Genomic DNA, 23266 nt, shown 5'->3' with positions numbered 1-23266 from the left:
ATGCCAGTGTATTTCAAATCCACTGTAAGACATAATTATCAGCTGTCATCTGGAGATATGCTGAAAAATTGTTTCAGTGTTAAATAAATATAGCTTGTGCTATCTACCTTATAGTTAATAATCTCATGTTTTCACATCCCAGCATCTTGTGGCTGTCCTTTGTGCTTTTGTACTTAACAACAAAAAAGGGAGTTTGTTGGTTTGTTTAACTACTGTAATATATTCTGATTTGCAAGGGAGCATTCTAAAACTCATTTGCTCTTTAACAATACATTTCTTCTCTCAATAGCCAACTACTCCACCAAGCCAAGGGAGGCCTGATTCACCAGTTTATGCTAATTTACAAGAACTGAAAATATCTCAGTCTGCACTTCCACCACTACCTACAAGTGCTCCGGTCCAAATAAATGGGGAATGGGAAACTCATAAAGATACGACAGGACGCTGTTATTACTACAACAGAGGATCACAGGAACGAACCTGGAAACCTCCACGGTGGGCCCGAGATGCAAGCATTAATAAAGGGGATTCCCAGAGCCATGCAGATCATGAGGTAGTTCCTTCTGAGATCACAAGCAATGAGATTGTAATGCATATGAATGCTGTTTTGCTATGGAATTTGGTATCGCTGAGTTTCAAGGTGTCAAGGAGTGTCTTCATTTGTCTTTCTGGTCATGTGTCTTGGTATGAAGTAGTACACAATTTAGCTTTTCAGTTGTTTTTGTATACAAGAATGCATAGATGAACTGTGTACAAGAGTAGTAAGTTGTAAAAATGCCTTACAGTCCCTCAGCAGGTATTGCAGCTTTTCCTTTAAAGGTAAAGGAAAACTAAGATATTTTGAAACTAATAGGACTATAAATGATGATAGAGTAAGACAACCATTCTAAGTTCTCTGACATGGAGTGCGTTCTCTTTCCCAGTGTATTTGCCACATTTCTGGGGGGAGAAGGAGGGGGAATGTGACAGTGCTTCTAGCAGCAGTATTTATGGGGATGCATTGAAAAAGGCAAGGGGAATTTTTTATTGTTATCAATATCAGTTAAATACACAGTAAAACAAAGGCAGGGGATATAGAGGTGTTTGCTACTGCTTGGTTAATGCTGTGGTAGTAAATTTGAGTATGAGATGCTTTTCTTATAGAGGAAAATATTTTTGAGGGAGGAATTAAGGTGGATTTAGAAGTTAAGATGGATGTAGAGAACTCCAGAGTTCTGGACTCAAAACCAGACTTAATGGAGTTCCACAGCAGTTTCCATCTGCATCAAAAATACTGCCGTAATTGAAGCTTCTATCAAATTAAAATATATTGATTTTTATTTTCATACTTAGATTTATACTATTAAAAATTTATATATTCTATGATTCTTTTAAAATTTTTATTTTTTTTTAAAGTGGCATATGTGACTGTTCAAACTTGAGTTTTATTTAATGAATTCTTGAAGAGGTGGAATAATTATAGTGAATATAAAAAGCAAGTTTAGTGGGATAACTTGTTGCAGCAATTTATTTAACCATTTGCTGAAGAGATTTGAATTTACACACTTGTGAATGATTTCTGCCTTGGGTAGCTGTAGAACAATCTAGGAGAAAGGGCAGTTAAAGGAGAAATATTTTGTTATCAACTTGTGTTAACTTTGAGAAAATCCTTTTCTTTGTTCTGTGAATGATATTCTAGAGAAGAAGAGAACATTAAAATTACTGTGTTAGAAGCTCTGCCTAGCCAAGTGTCTAGGTGCAAGGGTAGCAAATACTGATGGGGGGAGGAAATCCACCTTAGCTTTTGGCAATTAGCCGTAGGAGCTTTTGACTAAATTACATTCAGGCCATAAACATATTCTTTAGATGTCACAATGGATTTTTTTTTTGTTGCTTTTGCAAAACTTTTTGGCAAAGCTTTGCTGCAGACCTTGCTTAAGAGAGTTGAAGATTATCATGGAGTTATTTATGTTAAAAGATGATTTGGGCTAATATTTGAGGTGCAGATATATTCTGTGCAGCCAGTTGCTAGGGAGAGCCAGACAGTGGTGTGTGTTTATCTGAACTGCAGTGATTCAGATAAAGCAAAGGAATAGTTGGGAGATGGATATTACTATTTAAATACACTTAAAATAGTGCTCTTGTGTTCAAACAGTACTTGGGTTAATCAGTTTCCTGATTGAAAGAAAAAGCAAACATTTATCAAGAAATCTTCTACATATTTCATTTTTATATACCCTCTTCAAATATGTATAGTTTAGGTGGATTTCCTCCTGAGCCTATGAGAATGTTTAGTTTTAAAATTTAGTTGTGGACTGCTCAGAAATTTTAGATTGCTGGAATCCCTGTCGTAGAAGTCTACCTCTGCGATGGTAGTGCCAGAAACAGGAGAGAAAGGAAAAAGGGACCCTTTCATTGCCTTTGGCAATGGCCTTCATAGCAGCTGTGACATCCGCAAGCATTTAAACAGCCAAATTTTCTTGCCACAGGCTAGTGGCAGCAACAGGTAAACTGGTGAAATGTTTGTGGTTGTCACTTTGGTATCTCTGCCAATGGTCTTATTAATTTCTCACTGGCTATTCTTCTGCTGGATAAGGCTCTGTTTTTAGTCTGGATAAAGTGATTGATTTTTTTCAGTAGTAACTTTCCCTGTAGCAAGTGTAACTGATTTTCTGTTGTCATTCTTCCTTCTCTTCGTGGAAGGACTTCCAATAGTTCTTTCTCCTTCCCCATCTGCAAATGATAGCTCTGACTCTCTCATAGCTGTACCACAACTTCACCACATGGTTGCGTGTTTGGAAAGTTTGGGGTTTTTTTAATTTATTTTATTGCCCATAACTTATTTCAGCTCAGTTCTTCTGTTTATTTGTGATGCTTGAGGTATCACAGATTGGCCTTCAGACAGTTAGATCTATCAAGATTTCAGTCTTAGTAAGACCAATGGATGATGCATGTTTTGGTTAATTTTTAACTTCACATAAGTTTGCATTTCCAGTAGCACAAGTTCCTTAAGTAATTTGTGTCCTCTCTGACTGGGTTATCAAAGTTTGGGTCTAGGGAGATATATGTTGCACGGTCATGTCAATCCACTTTCCAGCAGTCATGTTTTGTTTTTGAAGCTGCCTTTTTTTTTCCCTTCCTTTCTCTTCTGTTCCGCATTTGGGAGTGTACTTCATACTCCACTGTTTGTGTTCACCTTTTTGTTTGACCTCTGAGTACTTAAACCAAAGTATTTAGAGTAAAGGTTGAGATCCTAGCCTAAGCTGTAGTAAAATAGAGGACATCCCAAATTTTGTTTTGTGAAGACTTAGAGCAAATATGCCTTAATAATTAGTAAAAACAGATTAATTTATTAGAATGAAGTTAAGTTGGCTTTTATACGCTAGTCTGAGTTATGCTCCTTCCCTTCAGATTTAGTAATAAAAGAGCATATGCAGGAAAGTTAAATGCTAGTTGTATCTCTACTGATTTGTCCTCAGAGTAGTTTGTATTGTATTAGGTGGCAAAATGGCAAGATGATGTAAAAATGAGAACTGTGAATGATCATATATTCTAATATATGTGTAATATATTAGAACATGAAATAGCTTATAGTTGGTCTTAGAACTATGTGATTAAGAAATTGAATTTTATTGGATAATTAGGAAGGGGCAAAATTGTACCTAATTTGTCAAAGAAGTTGGTAACAGTTACGGCACAAAGAAAACAGTTGCAGGTTATGGCAGTTATTTGGATGGGGTGGGGGGAAGCAGTAAATTCCTGTCAACAGGGCCTCTAGGAAAGTGTATAAGATTTTGGAATTACAGGTAAAATTTATCAGAGGTAGTGACTTGTTAATGTATTTGAGGAAGGAGTGCTTAACTGTAACTGGGAGAAATTTGTCAGTAAAGTGATTTAATTAAGGTGTACTGTAAAAGGAATGAGATGTTATCATATCAGGGAAGGGCAAAATTCTAATACCGAGCTAGGAGACCATAATGTGAAGTAGAGACCAACAAATTAACCAGCAAGCTGTAGAAAAGCAACAGGATTTCATTTAAATTGAAAACTACATTTAAAACATGTGGCTAAGATGCAATTTTGTTCCCCATTTTCTTGTTTCAAAGTAAACAAAGGGTGATAAAGGGATGCTAGCTCCTTTAATTAGTAAGTATTCTTTCTTATTATTTTGATTTTTAGAAGTAGTAGTAACTTTCACAACTAGACTGGTTAAGTGATAGAAGAGAGACTGTAACTGTTCCTTTTTTTATTAAATGCATGGTGATGAACTGGTCGCTGCCCTCAAGAATTTTCCATGTAAATGGAAAAAAGCCAAGACAGACAGTAGAAGTGATGATGTGGGGGACCTTTTCTGTAATTGTCTTTAGTGTCACAGCAAAGTTCTTAGAAGGTGTGAGGTTGGGCAGCTGCCTGCTTAAGATGGCTTTATTGAAATGTGATATAGTATAATTGGGGATGGGACACGGGAAACCATGGATGCTACATAAAAAGCATGTAGGCACTTAATACTGAAAAAGTGTTGAAAGTTAAATTGAAAGTTGTTGAACGTGGTTTGGACAGTGTTCTCTAACCCCTGTTGATGCAGCTTGAGCAGTTGTTCCTACTAGCTGAAGGACAAGGAATGCCTTGGCTTGGCAAACTTTGTAACAACTCAGGAATTTTGTTTAAGTTTAGGTCTGCAAAGGTAGGTGATAGTAGTTAAGTCTGGAAGCATCAAGACTCTTGTTATATGGTTGCCTTATAGATAGACGCATTAACAGTCATTCTTACTGAACAACAGTGTTTTTCCTAGGAGAATTTTCATTTTGAAGTCTTCTGTTTAGTTTTACATGTCTACAGTGTTTCCTCAGTATCAGGAGTTGCTTGGAAGAGGCAAATACAAATGCATTATGTTATTTGGCCGTAATTCCTGTTAATAATGTGCAAAGTCTACTACTTTGTTTGAACATATGTCAATGCACTTAATATTTAACCATTAAAACATGATGTAAACTTAAATATGTGTATACAATATAGCTATCTTATAAAACAGTAGTTCAAATGGGGCCAATAGCACTCTTATTGACGACTCAGTCTTAATTCTTCAAGCATAAAAAATGGGACTGAAAACTTTTTTTTTTTGCCCCAGTGGTTAGAAATTGGCACTTCAGAATTTCATGTTACCCCATGTGCTAGAGAGGTAGCAAGAGAGGCAGCATTGTTTAATCTGTAGTTTACATTCTTGCCTTCTGTAGGCTGCAGAGGATGCTTACATTTTTTTTTTCATGTTACTTTATTAATGATCTGAAAATTTCCCATGGATTTTGCTGTGTTTGGTAGGCTGGCTCATGTCAGCATAGGCAGTTTGTGTCACACAAAAGTGGTAAGGTACTCAGAAAGGTAACACCCAAAACCTATGTAATAATCATTTGTAAACGTCACTAAACACATTGTCTCTAAACCCACTGATTCTTTAAAACTAGTGAGTTTCTGATACCTGGATATTTTTTGGTAAGATTTAAGTTGTTCCAGGGAGGTTTTTTCTAGTTTAAAATTGAAATTCTGCCTTTCTTCTGCTTTATAGTTTTCCTTAAAACCCTTATACTTGTGTTATTGAACCTTAGTCAATAGTTAACTATTGTAATTTCTGAATAGCAGGATGTGTTCCCTCAAGTGTTATGCTTCCTACTAGCCAAGGATCCAAGATAGTGTGAAAGGAAATCTGCACTGAACTCCTCAGGAGACTGTGGCATAGAGATATTGTTGTGGGAGATAAATGCAGGGAGATTTTTTTTTATGCATGTAATGGATGCTTTGAATAATACTACAATAAATTAGCAAGGAGATGAACAAGGTGTATGAGGGAACAGAAATTGTTTGACAATTGTTTGACGTGTGTGTGCAAAATCTTTTTTCTGCTTTACACGTCAGACTTGTTCCTTACATTATAATTCACTTCTACCTTCAGAAAATGATCTTACACCTCAGCTAGTTGTGCCTGGTAGGTGTTGCTTTTGCATTGCTTGTTGTCACACGCTTCAGAGTTGGGAAGAGGAGAGTGGAAATTCATAATATTTTAGGATGCATTGCATAAATACTTTAAAGTGCTGGGACCTACAAAGGTGCAACTGGAGTTTCAAGTTGTCTTTAATGATTATTGTGTTTCCAGATACTATTTGGGAAGGGGAGAAAAGGATTTAGGTATGAAAGTTGGGATGTTGCCAGAAAAACAAGGTAGCAGGTCTCCCAAGTTTTTTGAGGCAATGTGGATTACTAAAGCTAACTCTCTTCATCATTCAGTACTGTAAATTTGTGGGAAATAAAATTTAGATTGGAAAAAAAAGGCATTTAAATTTGAGTAGCTGAAATCTGGTATAGTAGAATTAAAAAAAAATTATCAGTATAAACCAGTTGTTCTGAAAATACTTTGAATTGCCTAGCAATTGTCAAATATTTCTGTACTGTAAAAATGCATCTCTCATTCTCTGATGTAAGATATAAAAATATGAACTTCCTGAATTTACTACTATTCTCTTTCTAGTCAAATTATCTTTGATCTTTCAGATTTTAAAGCGCTTTCATTCTTAAAACTGCCTTGTATGTTTCTGACTACTTGTAGCATCTTTCATCAGAAGAAAACGACCACAGTTCTTGTTACAGCCAGTCAGATAGTCAGTATGGTTCTCCTCCAAAGGGTTGGTCAGAAGAGTTGGATGAACATGGTCAAACCTTATATACCAATGACTATACTAATGAAAAGGTACTTTTTCCTTCTTCTCATCACATGTTCAAAATCTTTTCCACTAATTCACTGTTAGAAATGTAGGTTTTGTTTCTAGAAGTGGAAAGCATACCGCAGCAGTACCTTCTTTTGTTTTTTAAATATGCACGAAAATTTAGCAAGTGACCTGACTTTTTTTTTCCTTATGTGTGTTCTTCATTATTTAGAAGAAGTTTTCTTATTTCCAGTTGGGTGTCAGGTTATGTTAAATGAACATATGATGTATAATTTTTTTTAAATCCTGCCCTCCCCCATCCTCTTAGTTACACTTCAGGAATGAACTTCATACCAATATAATGTTTTTCTTACTGTCTTTTAAGAGCTGTTCTTGTCTACGTAGGCATTCCAGTTAGGATGGTTTCGAAATGAAAATAATGCTGCTTTATCAGTTTCATCGTTTACTAGAGATTTTAGTACTGCTTTCAGATGTAGACAAACTTCTTAATTTAACTACAGCTGTATCAGCAGATTTATGTTCTATTCTAATCATCTAATTGCTACGGACAACTTTCTGTGATTCTGAGCACATAATAAAAATTTCTCCCACATAGGATAAGTGACAATATTTGTTTATATTTGTAAAGCAGTCCCTTTTTCTAGGTGTTTACTAAAGTTGCATTTTTGTTTTTTTTAACTTAAGGTGTTCATTGAAACAGTAGTTTGTCTATCATATTATAGCACTACTTTTTTTCCAGTTGATGTATGCAAGTTTTTTTGAAAGAAGTCTTTAAATAACTGAGTTTTATGTCAGTTTTGGAACTTTATCCTGCTTTCTATTTCTGCTAAACATCTGTAGAGCACATACTTATGTTTTGGCAAATATGCAAACTTTTTTTTTGATTGCACTGGGATTGATAGGAAACAGTGTTTCCTATCACAAACAGTTCATTGGAAGGCAATCTCGTGAAACCTGCTTGACCCAAGAGCCTTACTGTGAGTGTTTCTGTGCATATTTTTGTGCGATCTTGTAGACTTTTGCTCATTATGATTCTTCCCCTTCTGCATAACGAGTCACAGTTGTCATAGTTTTACCTCTTTGATTGCGGGACTTGCTTATAGAGGTTACAGAAATTATATTATCTTCATAATTTATTTAGGAACTGCATCTCATATTCCTGTTGATGTTTTAAAAACGGAGTTGTTCAGTAAGTGCAATTATCTCTCAAATTATCAGCAGTTGCTGGTTGAGCTTCTTGTAATTCTGTAATCTTATGTATGAAATCCTTACACAGATATGATGCAAAGATTGTGCTTCCTTAAACTGACACTGTAATGTCAATAAGTGAGATATGCCATCTTCAAAAATATCTGTTTATGACAATCTCTTGTGTGATTTTACAGCACTATGTTCTGAGGTGTTACAGAAGGAAAAAAATATTAGTTAACCCAATTCAGGAAGCTGAAAACTGTGTTGCTCTTGTTGCTAACTAACCTTGGTTAGTTAATGGAGGCTGTGCACTAGATGCTGCTGAAGTGGATGGCACTTTATTAAAAATTTAACTTCAAATTGCAAGTATGAGAGGGTTACTGTTACGACTGTCACTCTGATTACATTTCCTATCATCGCATTTTCCCTACAGTGGATAAAACACGCAGATGAACAAGGTAGACCATACTACTACAGTGCTGATGGTTCCCGATCAGAATGGGAGTTACCTAAGGTGAGTGACCTAAAAAAGAAACTTTGACAACTTGAGGCTTTCCCCTCCTCCTCAATAAAAGTTCTATGGGGTCTTTAATGGGAGTTATTCACAACAAGAGGACTTATGTATTGCACTTGGTTATTTCTTGCATTTTTGTGGAATTTCTGATTGTGAAGAGAAAAAAATATGCTCAAGGACATGAAAAATAGATGTAACTATTCAGATGTCAGAGAAGATCTTGTATCTTTGCTGAACTGAGCTTTTCATGCAGGCAGAAGAATAGTATCTGTGATTTTGCTGTGATAAAGAAAACCTCTATAGGAAAAAAGAAATTTTTTTTAACTACAAAATGTTCCTGAGAAACTGTAGTCTATTTTTAGTACCCTCCAAAATGCTTATACAGACAAGTGTTGAAAAACAAAAGTTTCAGCAGAGTTTTGTGGTATCTTTGAGGATGACACAGTTTCACCAAAAGTGTGTTCTGGTATTTATTAATTTCATAATGAAAATGGGAATTTGTAGGAAAGTGCCAGAGCTAGGGACAGTTGGTAGTCTGAGGATGTACCTAATACTATGTAATTCTCATTTTCACTTCAAAAAAACTATAGAACATTTGTCATAATGATGTAGTTGTATATGTCTTCCCTGCCGTTAGGATGTTTGTTCAATCCTACATAGTAAGTTCAGCATTAAAAAAAGTTTCACACAGAATTGTGTACATAAGTGTATGAAAGAGCATGTTTCTCTATTGTTTCATCAGTCCGAAAACCTGGTGTCTGAAGTCACTTCCACTTATAAAGGAGCAACCCTAATAGATAGTGCTTTCATAATACTTGTGAGAAAATATTTACACTGAAATTTATGAACGGATCTATATACTAGACTGTTTTCTTATGTTGGTAAAAGAATTGTATCTGAGTCACTGAAGAGTTGAGTTAGCTTTGTGAATTCTCATATGTTGGTCTGATGTGTTAGATAAATTTTGTAACATACATAAACCTAACAATATAATCTGTAACTATTGGTTTTAAAAAGCTACTTAGCTATTAGATTAATTGGAAGTCTGAAAATCTGCTAGACCAGGTTTTACCAGAAGCAATTGTTAGTTCAGTATGTATAATGGGAGTGAATTTTGGGAAATAAAGTCTTGCATATTTCATTCTGCGACTTCTGCAATGCAGAAAGTTTTGACTGTGAAGAAGTTGCTTTCCACTAAAACAGAATGGATTTGGATTTGAACTAAATAGCAAATTAAGTTGGCTTTCATCCAACTGCAATAAGTCACAAAGATAATCCAGAACTGCTACATGAGGCATATTAGCATACAGGGATTGGGTCTAGTATTTGTGTGTTAGTCCATGATATCCTAGTGGTTCTAAACATACAGGGATTGGGTCTAGTATTTGTGTGTTAGTCCATGATATTCTAGTGGTTCTAAACAGACATCTGAGCTCCGTTGTACTAACAGCCACCTACAGAATGAAATATAGCCTCTGTTTCAGAGTTTGTGATCTGATATGCTTTAGTTCTTGTTTATGTGAAAATCATCACCTATTGCTGTTACAAATGTTCCTTGAAAATTTTCTCATAAGCCATTTGGGCCGAATGTACTCTTTAATTCCTTCTTGAAACTAGTAAATCTTGGGTGGCAGCAAATGTAAGGTTAACAAGTAAATGAGCAATTGACTCTTGTATTCATGATCCAAGAGCCTATGTATTTCCAGAAATCCTTAGCTTTTCTCTTTAAATGCTGTGGAATAGATTAAATATTTCGGCAAAAGATTTACCTGGTTTATGTAACTGTATATCTGAAGAGCATACAGCAGAGATGTTACACTTGTGAATAATTGAAGCATGATTGAAGATTAGTCTCTTGAAAATCTTACTGAAGCTGGTTCCAAAAGTGCTTAGAAACAAATGAATTGGAAAGACAATGTAGAACTGCTTTGAAGAAAAATAATCTATATTGAAAACTCTCATGAATGGTGAGAGAAAACAGTAAAAAGACTTCAGCATTGTAACTCTTGCTTAAATAAAAATTAAGTTCCTAGGGAAAAAAAATCCTACTCTGGGTCAGTTTTTTCCAAAATTTGTTGTGAAATAAAGTGATGGCATAGCATGGTCATGTAGTGCTGTTAAACCAGAAAAAGAGGAGAATGCTTTTGTTAGATGGTTCGTAATAATCTGGACTTTATTAGAACTAGATATCATCTGAAGGTTTCTGGGAATAGCACAATAGCTGAGCTAATGCTATAACATTAAAAATCTTCACTGTTACAGCATTAACTGTAAATGTGAACATGCTTGGGAATAACACTTCCAGTATTCTTGTCTGTGTATTAAAAATTGTGAGGGTGTATGTTGGGGAGGGAGGGCAGTTACAAAACAAATTACTTCAGACAGTCTCACAGAAAGCCCTCCAGTCATGTATATTTGAATAACATCTAGGAATAGCTGAATGCCTCTGCTTAAAAATGACATCTCGGGTGGAGTAGCTTTGACAACTGCTGAAAGGTCTATTAAGGCTCATGATGAGTGTGACCCAGCTTTTTGCAGTAGAAAAGAAGAACATACTGAATTATTCTTTAAAATGGATAATAATCTTTAACCATAATTTGTACTACATCTTGCAAAAAACTTTGAGTTTTCTCCTATGCCTATGCATTCTGCTGCATTCAGTTGTTGGTTCGTGCCAATTATTAAAAAAAAAAACAACCAACCAACCAAAAACACCCAAAACCCCCAGCAAATAAAAGTTCATTCCTGTGTAGATCATTGTGATAAAAATGTTTATTTCCTGTGTAGTGAATGAATAATATCTAAATTGTGTTGAAAAAGGCTACAACCCTATTCCGGAAACCTAGTTTTCTAATACGAGTTTTATAATTTAAGCAAATGAGAAATCATTTGTATTAAGTGGGGAAAAAAGTTAACTTCATCTTAGGAATAAGAACTCTATAACTTCTAAAGTTTAAAAAAGGTAGTCTATCAAAATGACAAAAAAGTGAGGAAAACTATGTAATAAATAATGAATAAGGAGCTCAAAGAGGAAGTAGAGAGGACAACCTAATAAGAATTAGAGATTAATGGTCTCGCAGATTTTCAAAATGCGTTCGTAGGCTGATATCTAGCATAATGGCATGATGCTTGGCCATCCTCTGACTGAGCTCTCTGATCCAAGAGTAGACTTTGAAAGAAAATGTGTATACTATAAGGCTCTGGAGTGAACTCATAGTTTTGGTGTTAATATTTACAGACTGTGATATTGCAGTTGCACTTTTCCTTCTCAGAAGTTCCTGCAGCTTTAGCTGCCCTTGCTGTATTCACAGAGAACGTGCTAGGTGGAGGAGCTTCATTTCTGGCAGTCTTAGTAGACCAGCAGTCTGTTAATTCACTCTCTGTGCACTGTCAACGTTGGGCCTCAATTCTGATACTGAGGTGAATGATTTTTCCTGCTGGAGACCTGAATGCTGAAAAATTACAATAAATTTTTATATGCAGGCAATATCAGGAAGATATCATGCAATCAAATGGTGAAAGAAAATAAAGATGAGAACATGTAAATAGGGCCTGGTTGTCTTATGGTAAATTTGTCTTGTTCTGAGCTGTGCTACTCGATTTGAGGTAACATACTTTGTGTGTTGGCATTCATATCTACTGTAAGTCAATGCACTAAACAGTATCGTTAGCAGTAGTGAATCATCTTCATATTCTCGTCATAAAATTTGGGATTGCTTGGCAAAAGTTAGGATAGTCTCAGCTGATGTGAGGGTCTAGATGTTTTTTAAGGACAAAAGCGCAAGTGATATGACAAACCTGAGATATGTATGTGTATATTTGTACTCAAGAGGCCTGGTCTGGGCTTCCTCATTTGTCCTGGTGTTTGGTGGTTCCCACCCTCTTCCCCTCCTTCCAAGTAAGATGAGGAGCAGGGGGAAAGTGCCCCCAGCTTTTGCTTGGGCAAGCAGCAGGACCTGTGGCAATCAGTGCTGACTTGGAGCAGTCTTAGTGATCTCAGTGGGGGTTCGGTGAGGCAATGGACATCGTAGCAAAGTGAATAAAGTGGGTTATCCAGAGGTGTCTTTCAGTCACTTGTACATTTGAGATAGAGCCGCTTCTCCCAGCGGCCTCCTTGTTTTGTGTAGATTCTGTTCCTTCAGTGCAGCTGGTGCCTCCAACTGCTGCCACCCAGGCATCCTATGGCAGAGAGTGAGGAATCTTCTTTCCTAGAGAAAGAAAGGGAATGAAGTCCTTAAGAAGACAAAAATGATTTTTTTTTTTAAATGTAGGTTTAAGAAAAATGTGTTACTGATTTAGCTGAGAAGAAAAGCAAAAGCTCTAACATAGGTGTTATGTCTGTTGCAGCACCAAAAAAGTTTATTCAAAGCCAATGACAGTAGTAGCACTAAAGAGTGGTTTTGTTCTGAGGCAACATTTAAATGTTTTTTAAAAAAATCTTCGATTTCAGACAGTCTGTTGGAACAACTACAAATAACATGGTAGAGTACATAAGGTGCTAAAGGGTACTAGGATATCAGAATACTTTTAAATGCTGCTGTTTTGATCTCTGATTGCAAGAAGGTAGAGTAAAACGCTTAACTTTGGGTCTTTACTAACTCTCATTGTTTGTTGCTTCCCACTCTTTTCTCCCTTCAACCACCCAGTTCCTTTCATTTGGCTGAGGATGTTGTTAATGCAAACCAAGAACAATTTCTTTTATGTTTCTTAAAGCTGACAGATCTGTGTCATCCCCATAAAAATGGGGACAACTGCTACAAATAACTCAGAGGTGTTACATTTATTTCAGTCACAATTAGGCTAGGACAGAGCCTTGAGCCATGCCACGTATCAGGTTAAAATGAAATACAAATCACTTGGCCAGTTGAGAGGGTTAGGAAATTTTATACTGAGGCAAAGAAAGATTTTAAGTAGCTGATGAAGGCATTGAACAAATTCAGCAGTGAACGTAACCCTGTGTGACCTAAATTTACACTACTGGTGTCCTTACCCTACGCCAAGAGCTGTTACAAGAAGTCTGGGTTACTTGGTGCACACAGTCAGAGTATGAGCAACTTGCTCCTGTCCTCCCTTTGTGACAGGAGGTGCTCCCAATGGAATGGGGAACAAACCTAGGTGATGTGCTGGAGGGGTTAATGTAATGGGATAAATTTGAGTTTGTGGAGGATTTTCAAGGAGCAGTGGTGTGTATATTTGGAGTTGTGTGCTACATTATCAAAAGCTTTAGAATTAAGAAAATAACATCGCACCCTAAGAAGATGGTATTAAGGCACATGGTGTAGCAGAGATTGTCCTACCAGGCAATGTGTAGTCTTCAATGGGCCAGTTTTATTGCGATGTACAGCCCTTGCCAGATATCCGTCTTCAAGATTACACCAAAGCTTAGGCATAGAAAGCCTGCCTCAGTTGTATAAAAATAAGATTTTGGCATGAGGCAAGGAGAGTCCAGCCTAGTTGCTTATCGTGGCTGATAAATAGTGGAAGTATCATTGTAAAAGCTTGTAGGAGAGGCAACAGCTCTGCAGGTGGGAGTCCTATAGAGTGTCAGTAAGTGAATCTGACCTGAAACGGTTCTGCAAGGCTTTTTGAACTAAGAAGATTGGGTGGGTGGAGACCAAAGAGTAGCAGGGGTGGTGTCATCTGACTTGGCTAGGCTACTAGCTCTGGCTGCTTCTCTCTAGCCAGTGGACTCTACCTGATCTAGAGGATGGCTAGTTCAGCTGGATAATGCAGAGTCTGAAACAGTATCTGTATCTCACTGTGATTCTTTTTGGAAGTCACAGATCAATCCATTTATTTTAGAAGTGGAGGCTTGTCTTGAGCCCAGAAATACATAAGCTTTGTCTTTTTTACCCTTAGTAGTGTGTTCTACTAGTTGTAATGAATAAAACAAAACCAAAAAACCACCCCAACCCTCCCCAGCAAACCACCAAAAAAAACCCCGTAAACACCTGAGTGAAAAATGTTTACTTGACACCTCTATTGTGACAAAATGGGGCAAAAATGTCAAATGTTCCCATTAGAGACTTGCCAGTTTACTAACACTGCTTGTATCACCAATGCAAATTATTTAAGCTGCTAAGATATAGATCAGTGTTCCTGAGTTGTTAGCAGTGTTTTGTTTAATGAACTCCATATACTGTTGTTTTGCTTTCTTGTTAAATGTTTTGTAAAACTAGAATTTATTTTACAGGTCCTTTCTCCTTCAAGATGGGGGTTGTCTGTTAGATAAGTTTAACTCCTGATGGCTTGTGATGGTATCAAAGGCACCTTTTAAATGTAGATCACCTGTAGATCATATTCTAACTCTTAACATAGACTTAAATTCAAGATAAATTACTTGAAGTCTTTGACTGCTTAAACTTAAATTCCTCAAGTTACTTAAATGGAAAGTGCATGGAGGATTTCCATAAATAATACTCACCAGTGTCACTGAATTGTAAATCTATTTCTGAAATAAACAATTCTGTTTCGTAGCAAGAAATATGTTTGAATTGCCCACTTAAATGAGTTGGAACTGCTGCAAGGAATGCTGTTTCTGGCAACCTTCTTCAATTTAGACATAGTTTCACTGAAAATTGTTTAGATTTTAGTTGTGGTATGGTGGGCAATTTTGCTGCATATTGATTATCTTGCTGCCGCAGTTTTGAGTTGTAGGAACATCTGCAGAGTGGATATTCCCATCACAAGAAAGTAAGCTAGTATTAGATTCCTTGCAGCACGAATGATGGTTCAGCTTTTGATTTAACAAGGGGACAAACTGAGAGTTCCTTAAACCTCACCATTGTTGTCATGTGAGTGTAAATGTGCTGAACCCAGTACAAAGTCAGTGCAATCTTGAAAGTGAATTTCTGCAGTGACGACAAATACGCTTCTCTCTGTATGTGAACTACCAATATCCTCGATATTGCAAGATCCATTCACCTGGGAGTATTTTACGACTCTTGTGGATATTGAAATAATCTAATGAAACACTAAGTTATTTACCTTTAAGCATCTATTGACTTATTGGAGCATTAACTCTATTCATAGTGAAATAGAAAGCTAACACAAACATGGTGTCTGCCATGGCAGTAGTAAGGCTGGTTCTTTATTGGGCAATAAATGTAACTGCATTATGCAATTTAGCTTAAACTTAGCTTTTATGTTATTTAGGTTAAACCTTGTCATGCTTCATTGGAATGTGTAGGTGTAGTTATTCTGTCTTTGAAGACCTGAGGCTCTGAGCTTACAGTAGGAATTGGTAGCAAAACTATAGAATTCAGTGTACTTGCAAAGATTATTGCTTTAGCCTTTTTAAATAAAAAGGACACTTGATTTTCCTTTGTTACTTCTTACCCAGTGGATTCTAGTCCTTTACATGACTCTGCAAATGCTGCCTTATATTTCTTTCTACATGCAGACTTCAGTCTTCTGATGTGGAATAGAAAGAATGAGATTTTTAATGACTTAAAAACCCCATATGTTGATGTTGTCTTTTCTTGTTTGTATTTTCAGTATTAAACTTTGTTTGAAATATTTTTATAATTCTTTATAATGCTACCTTTGTGTTGGTGGTGATGATTTAAAATGGCAGGTAAGTATGCTGCAATGCTGAGATCTAATTAAATGCTGGGTCCTTCTCATGACCTTCACATTTTCTTAGCCTGTACATCTTTGGATGCTATTGAGTTGTTAGAAAACCTATGTTATGATAACTGCATTCTCTCCTTGGCTATTACAGCTCTGCTGAGTCTTAAAACTATTTCCTGCTAAATATTTCTTTTCCGTGCTTATGTACATTCCACACCAGCAAATCCTTTAATAAGTAATTTAATGTGATTATTTTGAAAAAAGCAAGTCCTCACCCTCCTGTCTCCTCTCCTAGGCATTGCAAACCATTTGGGTTAAAGAGAATCTTATCCAGGCAATCATAACTCTCAATCTAAATACCTTACTGCAGGATAATAGGGTTTTCCTGTTCTTACACAAGAGCTGGGCAGGTGGTATAGTACTGTCAGTGCAATATGAAGAGCGAATGTTTACATCTTGTATTTATTCTAATTCCTTGGTGGCTCTCAATATGCTGGTTGGTTGCAAAACCAGCAGTAAGCTGTTGCACAAGAAATCATATATCTATCTGCCAATGGAGAGCATTATCACAATAGGCCAGTCTTAGTTACTGCCTCGGAGAGGACTACAGCAAAAAGGACAGTTCTGAAGACTAAGCGCAGAATAAAACCAAGGCTATCTTCACGCCCTTGGATGATATCAGGAATCTGAAAGCTTGCACTGTTAAGGTGTATGAGTGGTATGTCCAAGACTTGTTTGCATGAATTAGATTCTACTTATAGTTTGATTTTTCTCTTCTTTAGTATAATGCTTCACCACAGCAGCAGAGAGATATAATAAAGAGTAGGAGTCTGGACAGGAGGCTACAAGAACCAATAGTTTTAACAAAATGGAGGCACAGCACAATTGTGTTGGACACCAATGATAAGGTAGGAGCAAGTTAAACAGCATGCTGGAATACCAACTATTTCTGATGTCTGAAGTATTTGATCTAACAAATGAGTATGCATGAATTACTGAAATATCATTTTTCTTCTGTTGTATCATTGTGTATAACATTCAGCGAAACCAAGGGCTGTTTGGTAACTTTACTACTGTTATTTTGTGAGTAGTAGCTCTTTTCTTGTTATCCTTGAAGTATTTTAACTAGTGTTAGTTCAGGGTTTGGCGTGTACAGCCATTTCACTTATAATTGGGAATCTCCTAATTCAGTTTAGGCTATGGAGTGTAATTAGGGTATGAATTCAAGAATTACAGATGTGGGTGAGGTTCTCATGTAAGGTATAGTGATGTTTCATGGCCAAATGTTTTTAGCTGTAGGAAACACCAAGTAGGAATACACTTGAAAGATTTCAGATGAATAACTGAAATACTCACAGAATTGAAATAAAATAAAAGTTGCACTTGCTAAAGTAAAAACTATGACTTAAAGATGTAAATAGTAGATTTTATATAGTGGATTTATCCCTTTAATGGCTATTCCATTGATCTCCACTTTAATATGTCAAGGAAAGACGAAAAGCTGTGTGTGGTTACAGCAGGGTTGTAATCTTTTATTGAAGGACAGAGGACAGTACTGAAAGTGCTGAAATGCTGGGCTTTGATCCTGTCCAGAGCTGAGCTGGGTGTTTAGTCTGAAAAGAGCTGCAGGTCAGTAACAACGAAAGCTGTTTTCTGCCTGTTCTTAGGGCATGTTCTTGATAGTCTGTTTTGGACTGTACAGTAACGGATGCTGTTTAGGCCAACAAGGAGACACAGCCTCTCCCTTGCTCTCCCTCTGCCCGTCTCTCTCTGGGTTGATTTTTGTCCCAGCCATTTCTGCTTGTGCTGCCTGTGGGTGAGGAGACTTGATGTGAGCTGAGCGGGGAGAACTGAAACGGGTGTTGTAGGGTAGTGACTTGCTGGTTTCTGTAACTTTGCAGCAGTCCACCCCAAGATTCATGGAAACTGAAATACTTTGTAATGCTGAAATCTTAGCACAGACTACTGAGAATGAGATACCAGGAAACGGCATTGTAAGCTCCCTTTTTCTAAAGATACAGGGAAAAATTAAATGAATGTAGGTTTGGAAGTATGGAGAAAAGCCTATAAGTGGGCCTGTGTAATTGCATATGTTAAAGACAAACTTAAATGGACAAAACATAGTAGTTGTAATGAAAATGGATCTGCTGCCCAGAATGTTACTTGCTTGACCTTTTGTTTCCGGTATGTTTTAATGGCTTTCCTTGTTGAAATGGAGTATAGGAGAGTGGGTTGTCATGAGTTGACTTAGTTCCTCAGGGTAGGATTTATTGGATTCGATGTTAAGCTTTTGAGCTGTCAGTTTAGAATATATCATAAGTGGTGCTGAGGAGGCAGTGGACCATGCTTGGCTGGAAACCTTGCACCTGTACACATTAGTTTAGCCTGAGCGATTCTGAGGTCCCTCTACTGCTCCTTTCCCCTCCCAACTCCTTCTTACGCATCCTTCTGTACTGAGTGTGTTGTGGCACTGCATGAGAGAGAGCCTAGACGGACTCCTAATAAATCAAAGCTGAGTGGACACTTTTAGCCTCATGTGCGATTTACGCTTCACAGGTATGAACAATTCTGTTGGAGATAGCTCAAAGTTTTGGCCTCACATTTAAAAGAAGACTTATCTTTTTATTTTTTGGTGTAAGATTTACTTCTGTTTTGGAACAACCTCTATGTAGTGCTGCACTGAATGAAGAAGCTCTTGTAGAACATTGAATACATGGGCTGTTTACTTTTCTTCAAGACCCAATGTTCAAATACCAAGACCTTAAACCTAGTGAAGCAAACATGGAAGTGTACAAATGCCTAGTGTGATAACCAAAAGAAACTGTATATATGAGCCACATTTGTAAAGTCTAAGTCAGTAGCTTAAAGTTCCTTTAACAGCTTCAAAAGATGCAGCATACATTTTTTAATGGTAAGGAGACTATGTAGCTCATGTAAAGCACAATGTTAATGCTTGGAGAAAATTAAAAATGTGTAGGGGAGCAATAAACTAGTGTTTTGTGGAAAGAAAATTTGTTTACTGCATTGATGTACCCATTTTATTACCACTGGCAGGTACACCGTTATGTAGTCTGCTTTAAATTAGTATGTGGAAAGGGAATAGTTCATGACCATAAATACTGGATTTCTTGTTTCAGAGTTGCTTAGTGTGTGAAAGCTATCTCAAATTCAGAATGAAATAGAGAGAAAAACAACTGGTATTTGTCTGGATAGGCACATCAACCCCAAGTTAGCTTTTTAGCTGACTCCTAGGGAAGCTATTTTCTTTTTATTTTCCTTATTTGTTTTTCCTGGAAAAACAACACAACTGAATTCTGTGAAAATAGGCCAGTCAAAAGAGTGCTGGAAATGTGTCAGTGAAAGCATGGGTTGCCATGGCTGATGAGAATTTGATGATACCAAATGTACTTGTTAACTGTTTATTGGCTGTAGCATGTATCTGTATGTAGCCATCAGCTAAACAATTTGATAAGTAGAGGAAAAAATACCCTCCCGGGAGGGACAACATTGACTTTCTGAATTTTTAACATAACCCCCCCCCCGCCCCGTGCCAACATCTGAAAATATGGAACATTTAGGCTGTTCTTAGGATTGCTAATATTGTCTGTTACTATGCTACTAAAAGAACCAGTGGGCCACTTCTGTAGGTAGATTTACAAGTGAATTTTAAAGCATGGGTGTGCAGAGCATTATGTAATGCAGGAAAAGCAAACTGAATTTGGGAGAGGTATCAAAGGGATTAAAAAGAGGGAGGGGGAGAAAAGTGTTAACAGTAACAGAGAACAAATGATGTTTTTCTTCTGTTTGAAATTCTTCACCAGATTTTTAAGCAGTGTATTTGTGCAAAGCAATCAATACATCAGAGGAAACGCACATGCCTTTTTTTGTTCCAGATGGGCAATTTTTCCAGTTTTCAGAGATTTACTACTCTCTTTTGGTCCATAGTTAATGTCTAGTTTAAAACAAAAACCTGAATCTCTAGAAATTTTCAGTGCTTGATTATAAGGAAATTAATGATCATGACTCACAAAAATTAATAGAGTTGGTATATGATTTTCTACATGTATAACAATTTATTGTATTAATTTTATATTTACTAACCACACAGAGGCATAATCTGTTCTTTAAAGTCTTGGTAATTATATATGGTGCCCTGTAATAAGTTAGTATTATAAATGTGTTTCATAATTTGATAGCAATGTCATACAAAAAAAATCTGTCCCTCAATAAGGATGAAAGCTTTGTTTTAAGCTGATACTGTATGTATTAACACTTTTTTCAAATGGATATGTGCTAATTAACCCAGTTTGAGTGTTGTCTGTAAATCTTGTAAGAACACTGTTTAGTAAGCAGGTTTATAATGTAACTATCTGAGAATATAATGAATGCTTAAAAAAAAAGTGCTTTTTTTTTGGTAATGTGTGAATGTGCATAGAGAGAGAGAGAGAAAATATCTTTAGGGGTAAAAAAAAAAGTACAAGAATTATAAGAAAGGTAATAACTTATGTTGCCTATTTGAATTTTATAGGAATCATCAACTGCTTCTAAGGCCAGTTTTCCTGAAAATGAGTCCTCTCCTTCTTCACCAAAGCATCAAGCCACAGTCAGTATGCAAAGTTTTTAAATAGATAAGTAGATGTTGTAGAAACTGGGCTATTCATGATTAGAGAATTGAGGGTAAGCCTGCTTGTTATTGAGAAAAATAATGGGATAAAACTATTATGAAGGCATTACATTTTAAAAGGAATGCATTGTATCCAACTGTGCTTTCAGAAAAAAGGTAAATGTCTTTGGTTTAAATACAGCTTGGCAATAGGAGATTAAGTTAAAAATTCACAGTGGAATAAAGTTATGTCAAATTATGTGGAATTTGGTTTACTTCCTCCAACAGTCATGTCTTCTCACCTAGCAACTTGGAAGGTAAAAACAGAAACAAACTCCCCCCTCTCTGCAGAATCTCTCACTGTCAGTAGTCAGTAATAGTTTGTAGTATTTCATATCTTTATTTTTTACTTGTCTTTTCAAGGAGACTGAAACACATGGAGGACCTGACAGAAATAAACTATGTCTTTTTGATTTAGTAGAATAACTACTGGGAAGAAAACTTAAGCTTGTTAAACTTGTTATGACTGTTTAACAGTTTTGCTTCAGTTTATACTTTAAATGTGATCATTGCTTTCTAAACAGTGGGAAATAATTCAAAAAATAAAGCTTTTATTTTTTTTTTTTTTAAGATTTTGGAAATGTATTACAGTAGCATTGAAATATGTGCCTTGATCAGTTTTAGCAGCCCTTTAGTAGGTAGCTCAGGGCATCAAAGGCACAGCTTCTCCTATTTCATTCTTACTCTGCACACAGAGGAATGGTTCTCTGGCTTATTCATGCTAATCCATTCTTACAACTCTTCAAACGGTTTTCCACAATAAAATAAACATTGTTTATTAAGCAAGCATGGTTGATAGCCTTACACACAAGCAATTATTGCTGCATGTATTCTAATTTCTTTAAATATGGCTCAAACTTTGCATTATTAAAATGGTATTTTGTAGAAGAGCTCACTGCTGCTTTAGATAAATGCAGCTTATTTTTTTATATTTCTTTTAGCTGTCCCCTGAGATTTAAATATTAGAAAGCAAGCTGGTGAATTTTTGTGTATTTTGGTCCTTAACTTGCTTTCCACTTCCTTTTCCCCAATTACATTAATTTTCCCATTAGTACCCCCTAGTGTTGCTGCGAAGTAGGGCATTACGATGCTTTGTCTGAATAATTCTTTGGAGCATTCCCACTGGTTCCTCTGAGTAATTTATTAAAACCATAATTTATTTGAGAGAGTTGGCATGGGTTGCTCAGTCACTGTGAAAGACGGTGACAGGCTGTTCTACTTACTAAAGCCAAAGGTTTGTTACAAGGGTGCAATGCATAGGACTGTTAGTGGTGGTCTGCGTGGATCACAAATAAAGAAATCTAAGGAATGGGTGCTTTTTTTTCTTTCTTTTTTGGCGGGGGGGAGCAGGGAAGTGACTCATTTTTTCTATTGAATGTATCAGTTTTGTAAAATAATGTATTTATCACTGGCTTGGGAAAAAATTCCAGCACAATGGAGAGATTAAATTGAGTAAGAGTAGCAGTTACCATTGGACTGAAACAAAAGAGTAGCAGTTACCATTGTACTGAAACAGTATCTGAACCACCAGCTATATGCTATCATCCTTGAAAACATGTCTTTTTTCTATTTTATGTGCTGTGCTTGAAACATGCAGGTAGAATTTTTAAGATTCATGAAAAACAGATCTATGTCTTTGGTAAGAGTGTTGTCACAGTATCCCAGCAAAAAAATTCTATTTGATACTGTGTTTTGCAGTTATGGTCCACTTAAATTTGAGATTTAGAGGAGAATGCTGAAGAGAATATATCTTCTATTTTGATTGGATCTAGAATTGAGGACGTTTTCGTTATGATAAAACTAATTTGCATCCTTTCCCTAGTTGATTGTTTCAACTAATAGCTTAGTTCTTAAATTAGGAACTGTTACAAGCTGATACTGAAAAGGAATTCATTTAAAAAAAATAATTTAACATTTCTTTAGCACCATTCGTTGGTAGGACAAGGACAGGAGAAAATGATAGAATTTGTTACTCATATTGAGAGTCAAAAATGGTATAAATCAATGGTTTTCCTTTTTATCTCAGAATGTTTTTTCAAACATTCCTTTATTTTATTATTTTTGTGTAGAAACTAGAAATATTCATTCTAAATATTTGAAACGTGCAAATACACTTCTTGTTCAGCGGTGTGTTTTCCACCATTTACTGACTGATCTCCAAATTTGTCCACAGGCATACCAATATAAATGATTTTCATCAGCAAGACAGAACTAAGTAGTTTAAAATTCTAATATTTTGCTTGGGGATAGGAAAAAATAGGACATCAAAGAAATGTTTCACTCATCTGTTTTTTTTGAAATGAATATGTTAATATTCTTATGCATTTCAACCATGTTGTATTAAAATATGCAATTATGTTAAAATAACTTGGAAGAATTTTGTCAGAGAGTTTAGGCTGGCTGTTTGTCATCCATCTCCTTTTTTAGTAAAGAACACAAACACAAATGTGCTATTACAAAAATTATTGTAAATTTATGTTTAAAATTTCTACTGTCTGGTACCACAAATGATTTAGTTTGGCTTGTCCGAAAAACATAGGCCTTGAAGAAGGAAAGCTTTTTACCCTCTGAATGGTAATGAGTACTTTCCCAGAAGAATTTTGATTTTGTTGATCTCTGCTTATTTAAATA

The 23266-nt window shown here is 36.1% G+C and overlaps 1 protein-coding gene across 15 annotated transcripts in view; it reads left to right on the top strand.

Moving 5' to 3' along the window:
* Positions 1 to 23266, top strand: part of ARHGAP12 (Rho GTPase activating protein 12) — a 102655-nt gene that overhangs the window by 56626 nt on the left and 22763 nt on the right. For 8 of the 15 annotated variants that reach the window (XM_069778079.1, XM_069778085.1, XM_069778084.1 and 5 more), the window contains exons 3-7: positions 290 to 553; positions 6578 to 6718; positions 8320 to 8400; positions 16755 to 16880; positions 20501 to 20575. In XM_069778079.1, the coding sequence (XP_069634180.1) occupies positions 290 to 553; positions 6578 to 6718; positions 8320 to 8400; positions 16755 to 16880; positions 20501 to 20575 (687 nt within the window). The remainder of the gene's footprint in view (positions 1 to 289; positions 554 to 6577; positions 6719 to 8319; positions 8401 to 16754; positions 16881 to 20500; positions 20576 to 23266) is intronic. The other 7 variants (XM_069778088.1, XM_069778087.1, XM_069778092.1 and 4 more) reach the window with 5 other exon arrangements.

The sequence above is a fragment of the Haliaeetus albicilla genome, chromosome 2 (genome assembly GCF_947461875.1).
Source record: "Haliaeetus albicilla chromosome 2, bHalAlb1.1, whole genome shotgun sequence".
NCBI classification, from domain to species: domain Eukaryota; kingdom Metazoa; phylum Chordata; class Aves; order Accipitriformes; family Accipitridae; genus Haliaeetus; species Haliaeetus albicilla.
The sequence above is the reverse complement of the archived record's forward strand: the minus strand, read 5'-3'. Positions and strand labels throughout refer to the sequence as shown.